The sequence below is a fragment of the Carassius gibelio genome, chromosome A21 (genome assembly GCF_023724105.1).
Source record: "Carassius gibelio isolate Cgi1373 ecotype wild population from Czech Republic chromosome A21, carGib1.2-hapl.c, whole genome shotgun sequence".
Taxonomy (NCBI): domain Eukaryota; kingdom Metazoa; phylum Chordata; class Actinopteri; order Cypriniformes; family Cyprinidae; genus Carassius; species Carassius gibelio.
Genome location: NC_068391.1, coordinates 5,845,758 through 5,858,034, shown reverse-complemented (window position 1 = coordinate 5,858,034; position 12,277 = coordinate 5,845,758). Strand labels below are relative to the sequence as shown.

The window sequence follows — 12,277 nt, the reverse complement described above, 5'->3', positions numbered from 1 at the left end:
AAGGAAATCATGACTCAAAGATCAAACAAGTTTGCCTGTGAGCATCAGAACCTGACAGGCACATAAGAAACACAATGACCTCTGCCAAATAATGTTTCTTTTGTTCAGCTGAGAGATTAGCCATGCCAGTTTAAAGGTATGGAAGGGGCTTGAAAACATATCCATAAGTCATAAGTGAAGGTGGCTTTATAGTGTAAAGGTCAGTAGTTTATTAATAAGACTGGTGAGCATTATGAACACTTGGATTATTTTAGACAAGGACTTCCACACTGATGAGTTTGGGATTAACAGGTTTGAGAGAATAACGAGACTGATTTCTGTACAGGCTATATAATACACACAGACACATACATGCACGCATGCAGGCACACACCGACAGATGCAAAAACACACTGCTCAGTGGTAGCCAAATATAACATTTTATCTGTTTCTGTCCACTCTGTTGTTAACTAGTTGTTATACACTCTTTTGTACATATAAAGTGTTTATTCTCATAATTACAAATGCACTTTCGAATTTGTGATTTGCAATTGTAATTATTATATATATATTTTTTACATTTTACTGTTAAATGTTGTGGTATCACTGTAATGTTACATGCTTCTCTAAAATAAGCTTTAATAATTTAATAATATTACAATTTAATTAAGTAACTTAATTTTCTTCATTTACTTTGAAATGAATATTGAAATAATTAATAATAAATTAATTATTTTATTCAGAACATTAAATGGTTCAAAACTGACATTTATAATGTTACAAACAATTTATATTTTAAGTAAATACTAAATATATGTATTCTTGAAGCAGCAAATCAACATTAGAATTATTTCTGAAGGATCATGTGAGACTGAAGACTGGAGTATTGCTGCTGAAAATTCAGCTTTGCATCACAGGAATAAATAAATCCTAAAACATATAAAAATGGAAAATAATTATTCAAATTGTTATAATATTTAGCCATATTATATAGCTTTTGATCAAATAAATTGGCATAAAAGACCTCTTTTAAAAACAGAAAAAAATATTACTGACTCCAACCTATACTGAACGGTTATATGTTCTGTATTCTTTTCATGCATTTGGCTCAGTTCTCTCTTCCTCTATTTTTTGACATTCACTCATCTAATCTGTAAGACTGAGCCATCATCATGACCAGATCGACAACATGTCAAGCTCACGCCACCTGTCCAAAACTGAACAAGTGCACTGCCACGTGCTCTCCTCCGCTGTCAGTCATGTTTTATTGCCACATCTTCTGCACGTTTACATTTATGCATTTAGCAGATGCTTTTATCCAAAGCGACTTACAGTGCATTCATGCTAACATTTTTTTTTTATTACCTAACATGTGCTCCCTGGGAATCTAACCCACAACCTTGCTTATCTTACCAACACTCTCCCAAATGATAAGTCTTGCTTCCTGTGACTGAGAATGGGTTGGAATGTCAATTCTGGCTCGTTGAATACATGTGAAACATTTGAATAATTGATATATTTCACAAATGCATTTGAGAATAGATGATCAACCACTGTCTGTGGCATCAAAGAAAATAAGAAAAGACAAAAACATAAAAATCCTTCCTCTTACCTATACCCATTTGTCTTAATGCTGCAATAAATCCAGGATTTTACAATTACCTAGAAATTTGGGCTAATCAGATATCAAACCACTATACTGAATCTGTCTATATCCCTTAACAGCATGGTCCTGCTGATGAACTCTGACCCCTTCTGCTTCAGGAGTGATTGAAGTCATTAACAGGGTCATGTTTGGTTGTGTGTGATGAAGAGCTTGATGAAGAGTGGTGTGCAAAAAACAGGATGATTAAATGCAGCTTCTTATGAATCTCATCTCAATCTCCAAAAGTCTTTTTGTTCATCTGTGCTCTTCTTTGAACTTTCCACATCTGCGCACCTTTCCATCAACCACATCCTGAAACCCTCCAGCTAGTAACTCTTTCCCAACCAGAGGCTGGTTTTGAGCTCATGATCAGGTGGGTAAGGGAATGGGGCAAAGGAGACTGAAAAAAAAAAAAAAAACCCTCGTCCGTCTGACTCACCGTGTTTTGTATTTCTACCATCTGGAACAATGTTTTTTTTAATTTGTTTTTTTTTTTTTTAACAAAATCAATATTGTTTTAACATGAACTAACATTTGCATAATGCCTAATGGCGTAAGTAACCCATTTCATTTATCCTAGTTCAGTAGTTTAAGATTATCAGAAGAATTACTCACAGCTTTAGTCTAGCTATATTTAATGTTGTGTCATACTCTTGAGTCAATAGAAGCATTTTCAAAGAGATATAAAAAACCAATCTGGAAGTCTTGATTTACCTATAAATTAACAATATACTTGGCAAATGTTTTATTTGATATTAACTAGTCATATGAGCTTATTTATAAGCTGACAACTATGTAAAGCCTTGTTGATACCACATTGATTTTAAGAATTACCACTTATTCAGGTCAAAGGAAGTTTTTATGCGGTAATATGAGGACATCTACTGGTATTCTATACAGAGCATATTATACTTTCTACTTTTTTTTGCTGTAGAGAAATTGCATTTGGCCATTTATAACATGAGTGTTAGAGACTTCCGGTGTCATTCTTACAGTTATTTTACCTATACAAAAGCAGGCCATTATGCTGCTTGATATTGCAAACGGCTTATTATGTAGTATTAATTCACTATCATAATCGTTTGTAGTGCAGTTTTTTCGATTACTGTACCCTTATTGTTTGTTATATTTTGCATCACAATGAAGCAATGGTTGTAACACTAAAGCGAATAACAAACTAATTAAATAGTTAATAATAAGTGACTAATTCTCAAATTCTTTCCAACAGGTGGCAATATATCGCAAATCAAACATAACTGATCTCACAAACGCACTGCAATACACAGTTAAATATTGTTTCTTAAGTTAAAATCATTATACGGTGTGACAACATTAACATGCCAAATATTCAAAGTACTTTACAAAGTGGAAGGAAGCATTTGCACTTTTGAACAGCATCTTCAGTGAACTTTGATCTTGGAAGCACGTGTCCTACTACTAATTTTTAACACTAATGATTATTATTTTACTGCGTTTTTAAAATGTAAATGAAATTATTTATATTAATCATTTTAATTATTATTAATTATAATTTTGTATTACCTTTTATTTTGCTTTTTGAAACATTTTTAGATCATGTGAGCCCAAACCTGGATTTTTACTTCTAAAATATCCCCGTTTGTTTCTCAAGTTAATCTTCAGTCCGTTAAACATCACTTCAGTGTAGAAAAGCCGAGAGCAATAAAACACCAGTAGAAGCCAGCAGAAAACATCTTTCAGTTCCGTTCCTCCCTAGGCTATTTCACATGTACGATGAATCATTATGCGTAATAGTTGGACTTTGTCCAGTGTTGGGTGCAAATCATAAATTGGCACATGTTGACAGTATCGCTCTTCTACACTATAGAGGGAGCTAGAGCACCGCTAGACTCCTGTTACCAGCTGCAAGATTATTACAGGCTTTTTAAATAAACTAAGTATTAATTAACAAAAAAACATACATGCAGACATGCATAGGATATAATAATACATCAAGTTCTTATGGATCCGATATTGGAATTTAGGGAAACTACCTATCCCTGATTACTTTACAAAAGTGCAACAACATCGCCCCGCCCTCAGCCAACACGGATTGGATAGTCTGTCCTCCTGGAGTTTCGGAAAACCCTGTGATTGGCGCGATTAGTTGTCACTCAATTCAGCGGGGAGTGTTTCGGATCCTGGGAGGAAGTGAATGATTCGCGTTTGCACTTGACGAGGAGAAATCATATTGTTGGGGAAATTAAGCGTGTATTCGCCGAGTTTTAGCGGTTAAATGAGATTAAACCGGTGGACGTACGTCTTCTGTCACGGTATGGTTTAAAGGGACACTCGTTTTTGGACTCAGAACTTCATAGCTTTGGATCAACTTACGTTCACAGGAGGTTGGAGGAGGACACACTTTGCTATTGTTCCAGCACACACGAGTGTGTGTATGCGTTTTTGTGTATGTGTGTATTAAACTGCCCTTTGGCTTTATGGCTACGAATTTTGAACCTATTTATGGACTCTCAGAGGATGAAGTAAGTACTGTTTTTCTAAACCATGCCATCTTTAAGGCGGTGCATGCCTCCTACCATATTAATACTGTATGTTTATTGTTTTTCACATCCTGATTTCAGTTGATGTGAATTTGCATTGTGACAAATAAATAGGAAAAAATTCCTTAAGCCTAATAGAACGATTTTATGGTTACAAATATAAATATGAAGGTTGGTCAGTATTTAATTGTTAATACTGGCCACAGCTTATGCTTCCACGTTTCCATAAGATTCAATAGGATATCTGTTGTTAGGAATTGTTAAGAAGTCATCAAAAATCTAATAAATCAAATGCAATTCCAGTTTTAAGTCATCTAGGTTATATGTGCAGATTTTTAAGATTGACAGCTCACCTGTCAAATATCAGGTTGACATATCAAGATTTCTGGCTCTGTTTAATGCTCTAAATTTGAGACACTTGGGATGTTGTTGTTATTGACATTGGCAGTTTAATTGGCTGAATGATGGATGATTTTGATTCCGCATTAGTCATTTATAGTTATTTGTAGCAACACACATATAGCTTTAATGATATTACCTTAAAGGAACCATGTGGGATAAAGAGGAATGCATCATAATCAAGATTTATCTGTAGTTACTCGGTGCAACCAGTGTTACGGTGTTTGTAATGATGTTACAACAGATTTTGTAGCAGCCACAACACCGTGTTGTTTGTCATAACAGGGCCCCGGTGTAACCGCTGAAAATTCAGGTCAACTGTCTTGAGAGCTTGAAGACCGCCTTAGGCAGCAGGTGTTCGCCTATGATTCATTTGGATCCATTTGAATGTATTTTCTACCTCTTCTCTTTCTGGCCTACTAGATCTGTCATTTAGTTTTTAATGATCATGGTGATATAGTTCAAAGCCTTGGTTTATAGGTGTAAATATCAGTGAAGTTTTTTTTATTTATTTATGTAGGTTAGGCTGTGATATTTGAGTCCAAAGGAGAGATATTAGTCATGTATTACTGTCTGTACAAGTTGGCAGGTACGTATTTAAGCCTGTATCACATTAAATTCGCCAGTCAGCAATTTCTAGAAAGATATGAGACCTAGCACGTAGAGCATAGGAGGTTCTTAAGGGGGAAATGTACTAAAGAACTTTTAGTTGAAAACCCTGAAACTATAACCTAAAAGAGTAGGCGACGTAAATTAATAATTTTGGCACTTTTTTTGACAAACATCCCTCATTTCACTGCCTGAGGAAGTTCTTCTGATGTGTGTAAACTTGATTTGATTAAAGTGAAAAGGAAATGAAATTTCACCCTTTGCATTCTCTAAATACTATTTTGACATTATCAACTTGGGAAATAATCATGCCGGCTCGACTAATAACAGCTAAATCGCTAAATGGTAATGGTTGGAGGCTGTCGATTTGCTGAGCTGTTTTGAAGTAATAACATTCCTTGATGGTCGGCACATTGTTACTTTTCGTAAGCATAACGTTATAGTCTGCTTAACTCTGTTGTATCTCTGTTGCTTGTCACTGCAACAACTCTTATTGAGAACGGATAATATATGGAGTATCTTTGTCACTGTAAAATTGCTGCAAAATTGGTGTTCGTAATGAATTCAATCAAATTCCCTCCACAGAACCATCATGTTGATGTACTATCCCAAATCATCGCACAAAACACACTGCCATGCACCACACACACAGATGACAAGCATTATTTCATTAGTATGTGACAGGCATCAGTCAAGTTGCCTGGCACTCAGCCCTGCCAGCGGGTCTGTTTACCAAGCAACACTTTCTCAGTCCTGTGGGATCCCATTTCTTGATCTCTGAGTTCTTGTCTCTCTGCTGCGCTTGATCGTGCCTTTCTGCTCCTATAGATCTCAGTTCCCAAGACACTGTCTGTACAGAGGAATGACAAGCTCTCCCAACGGAACAGTCTGGAAATTCTTATAGACAGAACTCTTATGGAAATTTAGGCCCCATTTGTTTTATTTCTGTTGAGTTATCTTACAGATGTATTGGATAACCCTTGCGGAAGAACATCGTAGCCGGAACTACTTTTCTCTGTTTATGTCTATGAAGAATCACAAAGGTACTGGGTTACTCCGCCGCGGTACCCCTGAAGCAATCTAAAATAGTCCGAATATAAACACTTATTATAGGTGCACCCTAGTGATTCAGGACAAGCTAAAAACACGGTTTGGAAAATGGATTCATGGTGTACTTGCTTATTATATAAATTTTTCTACATTTTGAACACAAACAAAGTTACGGACCGCAGCTCTGATTGGTTGTTTTTTTACCAGGAGCGATGGAGTTTCTGCAAATGGCAATAGGACACTGGGAGGAGCCAGAGGAGCTTGATTTTTTTCACAGATTATCTGTCTCATATTCTACTGTCAGGACATAATGACAGGTTTAACAAATATGTAAAACATATTTTTTTACAAAAGTTCCCTACAGCACCTTTAATTAAAAAAAAAAGAAAAATTCAAGCAATTTAAAAGCATTCCAGCAAGGCGCTAAAGACAGCTCCATTCTGACGCGCAAACCCCGGATTGAGTTTCTTTCTCCATCATTCTTGCATTTGAAGGGACAAATACGTCAATGCATCAAAATACCCGTTTTGGCGAGTAACTTTGTAGCTATAATAATGATTAATTTATATTTAATTTATACAGTGGAGTAGAGATGCACCTATCTACCGGGCATTATTTTGTTGTATTTCAGAGACTATCTCTGTTCCTTGCTTGCACACAAGCTGCATCACGGTAATTTTTACTAAATTAAGTTTGTGTGGAAATACATTTAATCTGTAAATGGCTGTCCATAGAGGCCAGTGGTGCTAAAGATGGACGCAAAGAGGAGAAAACACTGTAGCAGGCAGAGCAAGATCACGGTCACTTTTGACCAATGCATCCTTGCTGGATCTTGAATGTACCAATCAAATCTCATGAATGTATGAGTGCAGGAGTGTTCACTAGTTTCTGTTCACATCAACTGTATTGTTGCATTTGGTCTCCTAATTTTCAGATGTTGGTCTGTTTTGGCTCTGTTGATGTTTTTGAACACAAAAGCATGTCTTTAAGGTACAGTATAGTGTGTGAGTATTAAATGTGTGATGCATACATTGCTTGATTCTGGGAGTGTCCAGTTTGAAAAAGAAAGTAACTTTACCTTCTCATCAGCTCATATCATCAGCTGCTTGTTGATCATTAGATAGCATAATTATTATTCATGTGCAATCCTTCACCTTAGGTTAGCTGTATATTGTCAAAAGAAAAACCTTGCTAGGAATCAACAATAATCTGATGATTTGGCCTTTGACTCGAGTATGCTAAAAATTTGTTGCGTTGAGGGAGGACATGCAAACGTTTATTCGATTGTGCACTCATGCTCCGCATGATGACATGGAATGTGATACAGCGACATGCTGTCACATCATCATTAAAAATACATGAGCTGTAGTTGCATCCGAATCATGTTTTCTCAATCCGTGTGACATGTCTTTGTGCGGAGGTCCCAAAATGGAATTAGAAAACCCAGGAACCATTAGACTAGAGGTCTTCACGGGTCCAAAAATTCGTGCCCGAAACCGACAGAGACCCGTAATGTACTACACCGAACCGACCCGGACCCGTCTAATATTTTAAAAGCTGGACCCGGACCCGTGTAGATCCGAGAAATGTCCACCCGGACCCGATGCTAGATGCTACTGTGCACATATACATTCCGACTCGAGTTAATTCGCATAATAACTTAGACTGTTTGCCCTTTTCAACTATAATAACGATCGCTCGTGCAATGCCATGGCCGCTGACGTTATTTATTTACTATTATCATCTGATCTCTGTCTGTGCTCTCTGCTCTGCATCGAGTCTGAATCTGAACCACTAAAACTTTAAGATTAAACGGTTCATTTATAATATTCTAAAAATGGGAGAAAATGTAAAACGCGGTTTGGCAGTCGAAGTGTCCCTCACTGGTTGCCATCGAAACATGAAATGCGCTCGAGACTGCACATGCGTGCTAGCTGTATCAACCTAAAATGCTTTAACGCAATTTGAGCGTAATAGAAAACATTCATGTGACAGTTCACCTCAGATTGTGTTGCTGATTTGAAATATATTAAATATGAGTGTGTCAAGTCTGCAAGCATTAATACCGTGCGTGCACTTGTATATTAACTCTGAGTCTGCGAGCGAGAGAGAGAGAGAGAGAGAGATCACTTATTTTGGCTCACTCTTTTCTTTTCCTAATTTTACAAGTTGCAAGTTACAAAAAACGCAAGCAGTCTTTGATCACGGCCGGGTGTTCTTCGAGTCCGATTAGTCCGATCGGCGATCGCACGGGTATTACACACAATGTTAAACAGACCCGGGACCCGAGGTAATAGATTCGGACCCGACCCGGACCCGGCTGATGATTTAAAATATAGACCCGAACCCGTACGGGTCCCGGGTCGGGTCCGGGGTCGATGGGTCTCGGGTGCACTGTGAAGACCTCTACATTAGACCCCAGCCAAATGCCACAAAATCTACAGTTACTGTATCAAATATAAAAACAATTTTCCTTTTGATAGATGCACTTTATCCCTCAGGGGGAGTATACAAACACCCATATATCATAAATGTGGTGCTTTTAAATTGAATGATATTCTATTGTTTGTTAATGCTGAAGTGCTTTTCCTTTTACCTTGCTGTTCTGTACTTAATAAATGTGCGCTGCACTCTCTCTTTTATAGCCAAGGTCAGCGTTTTGATTTTTACATTTTTGAAGTATTTGATACAAAAGCTTTTCAGTTTGTGTCTATTAACTCTAAGTGAATTATAAGAATAGAGAAGCATTTGTTCTTTAATATTTTGGAATGCACCATGGTGATAATGGTGTTTGATGGAATTTTAGAATTTGGAATTTAGGGCATGGAATGTCACGGCTTTAAAATTAGAAAGTGTGTTGAATTCTATCTGCAATTTAGAGAGTAACTGAGTTACCAAGTAAAACTAAACAATAGGCCCTAATTAAGTATTCCACACATAGCATCCACATGCTTACAGAAGATCAGGGGCACTTATAGTTTTGCTATAATATTTCAAGATTTTGCTGTTTTACTGTGTTTTTGATCAAATAAATGCAGCATTGGTGAACAGAGAAAACAAATTCCTCCAACATCAAGAGATTTAATGCTTGTTTTATGATTTTTGTCTGGCAAATAATAAGTCTTGTTACCTAGAAAAGTAATAGCACATTAAAATAAGAATTATCTATTAAAATGGATCTTAAATGATAATTATGATATTGTTAATGGCCTGCTGGGAAGAATTCTAATTTCACACTCACTGAAGTTTCAATGCAGTCATGTGCAGGTTTCTCATTTCCTGATTGTCGCGTAAAAAATTTGACATACCTAGTGCTCCTGAAAAGTGTTTTGCAAAATGAGCATGATGCCATGCTTAGCATTAACAGTAAACCTTGCATTAAGGCAGATTTAGTTCTGATGACACCAGGTGCCATAATATTTTGAACACCATTGATATGGAAATGCCCCACTAAGCTCAGCAGTCTTGATTATCCAACTGCTGATGGAAGCATCTTTACAAATGCTTTGGAAATCTGTGTGTTTAGACAGGTTAGAGACAGTCAGTGTATAATGTCAGAAGCCCTTTAATAATAAATCTGTGAAGTGAGAGCATAGATCTATGTGATTCATAAGCACATCATAGACCATAATTCTAAAAAAAAAAAGTATCATGGTTTCCACAAAAATATTAAGCAGCAGAACTGTGTTGATAATTCAAAGAAATGTCTTTGAGCATTAAATGAGCATATTAGAAAGATTTCTGAAGGACTCTGTGACAGTCTGAAGGCAGGAGAAATAATGCTGAAAATCGCCATCACAGGAATAAATAAAATGTTAAAATACAGTAAAACTTAAAACCGTTATTTTAAATTTTGATACTGTTTTATTGTATTTGTTAATAAATGCAAATAAAAAAATGCCTAAAAAAAACGAAATGTTAACTGAAAAAATTCCTTACTGTTTTTTGTTGTTGTTGTTGTTCAGAAAACTGAATCTCACCAGTATTGGCATCCAAAGTCCGTCTGTTTTCTACTTTACACTTAATACAAAATCTATCAAAAATAGACTGTGTACTAATGAATTTGCATAAGCTCTGAACAATGGATAAAACAAAGGCAGCGAATAATAATAATAATAATAATAATAATGGAAAGCACAAATATACAAATTAAACAATGTTTAAAAAAAATTTATGTGTCCAGGTACAGAATCTGAATATTCAAATGTAAATAGCATTACATAGTCTTTACTGTATAAATTAAATGTAGGTTAATTCTTGTTAAAACTACAAAGTAATTCAGTAAAGAGCCACTGAGTGGTTTTCTCCTATTTCATTTCTTGGATTAACATTAAAGACACTGACAGCAGGTAGTAAATTAGGCACAGTCACTTTAAGAAATAATACATCCAATATGATACACATGCCATTTCAACGGTTTACTTTTACTTATGTCAAAACTGAACATTTTTTCGAGAATACTTTCGAGGTGACAATTTTGTATGTTTTCGTCATTTCAAGGGCAAGAATTCAGTGTTCAATTCAGTGTTTAAAGAGCTGTAGACGCAGCTCTCTGCATATGCACCCTGTGCACCAAACAGTGCGGACCCGAATTAAAGGGATACTCCATCCCAAAATAAAAGCTTTGTTCATCTTTGGAACACAATTTAAGATATTTTGGATGAAAACAGGGAGGCTTGAGACTGTCTAGGAAATTATAAAAAGCATCGTCAAAATAGTCCATCTGCCATCAGTCATTCAACCGTAACTATATGAAGCTACGAGAATACTTTTTGTAAATAAATAAAAAACTAAACTAATTACTTTATTCAACAATTCCTCTTCTCTGTGTCTCTCAAAATCAGCGTAGCGACATTTTGGCAATTCTGAGCAGTACGCAGATGGAGTATGCTCTTCTTTATCAGCTGCGCCACAAGGATACATTTTTTGTGTATTTTCGCTTTGGTTTGAAAGCAAACAACGCATCGGTGCCACGTGGCTGTTTAAACTGGTGAGGTGTATAAGTTCATTTAGCCATGGGAGGAAACTAAGAAGAGTGCAGTTTGGTGTTTGCGCAGCTCTCCAAGCGCAAACTCTCAGTTGAGTTTAGCTGCATCTTCTGTTTGAATGCTTTAAACTTTTTTTAATGTTTAAATGGGCATGGCTTAAAACACGTCCTGTTGATAAGCTTTCATGATGAGGCACAGGCCGTCTTTTTACACTGGCCTCAGGCAGTCGCCTCCCCTCTGTCCATGCCACTTTACTAAAGATATGCTCCTCGCCTATTTTTGAAGTAAGAGTGTGTGCTTGAATATTGTTTTGCATGCTAGGGAACATATATCCACCATACGTCATTGCGTCGCTATAAACATTGATATCGGGATATGACACTTTTTGAAAAAAAATGTATATCGGTATTATCCTGGACGGTATGATATGGCACATCCCTACTGCTAATGTTTTTTACTGTTGTCTTAAGTGGCATTTAAGCCCATATTGTATTGCAGTCCAACCATTAATAGATGTCCCCAGCAAACCAAGGTTTCCCAGTTGTGACAAGATGATACAGTATATGGCGTGGAAATACCAAACTGTCATTGAACTAATCGCTGGGTGTGCACAGGAAGAACTTCGGCTTTCTAACAGGCTCGTAGAATCTTAATCCTAATTATCCAGCTTGACCGCAACAGCCTGAGTAATACTTTCTTGCCATCTTACGTTGGCGCAGAATAAAATCAGCTGCAGCCCTGAGACTTTATTTTTATATCAGTCAAACATGTTAAATAGGGTTGCAGCAAAGCCATTCCTTATACTTGACTTGAATTGAGCCAGTACAGTTTTGTTGACATAGTAAACATACCACTTTATTTTGATTGCATGGGTTCTTTGCTGATGTTTACAGTCAACTTATCATTGAAGTTTGTTGTGGCTGACGTAACCTGGTGGTGAAACATCTGAGCTTGTAACCAAATGATTGTATCCTGATCCATCCACCATCTTATTCTTGAGCAAGACATTTAAAGTCACGTTACTCAGAAGGGGGACAGAAGTTGTTTTGTGTAAAAATATAGGCCTATTCTAAATAACTATATAGTAA

At 36.5% G+C, this 12,277-nt stretch overlaps 1 protein-coding gene across 16 annotated transcripts in view; it reads left to right on the top strand.

Moving 5' to 3' along the window:
- Window positions 1-3,758: 3,758 nt before the first annotated feature.
- Window positions 3,759-12,277, top strand: part of LOC127941599 (E3 ubiquitin-protein ligase NEDD4-like) — a 70,138-nt gene continuing 61,619 nt past the window's right edge. For 12 of the 16 annotated variants that reach the window (XM_052536842.1, XM_052536840.1, XM_052536838.1 and 9 more), the window contains exon 1: window positions 3,772-4,125. In XM_052536842.1, coding sequence (XP_052392802.1) covers window positions 4,081-4,125 — 45 coding nt within the window. In that variant the 5' untranslated portion in view covers window positions 3,772-4,080. Of the gene's footprint in view, window positions 4,126-12,277 lie in introns of all 16 variants that reach the window. The other 4 variants (XM_052536844.1, XM_052536841.1, XM_052536843.1 and 1 more) reach the window with 3 other exon arrangements.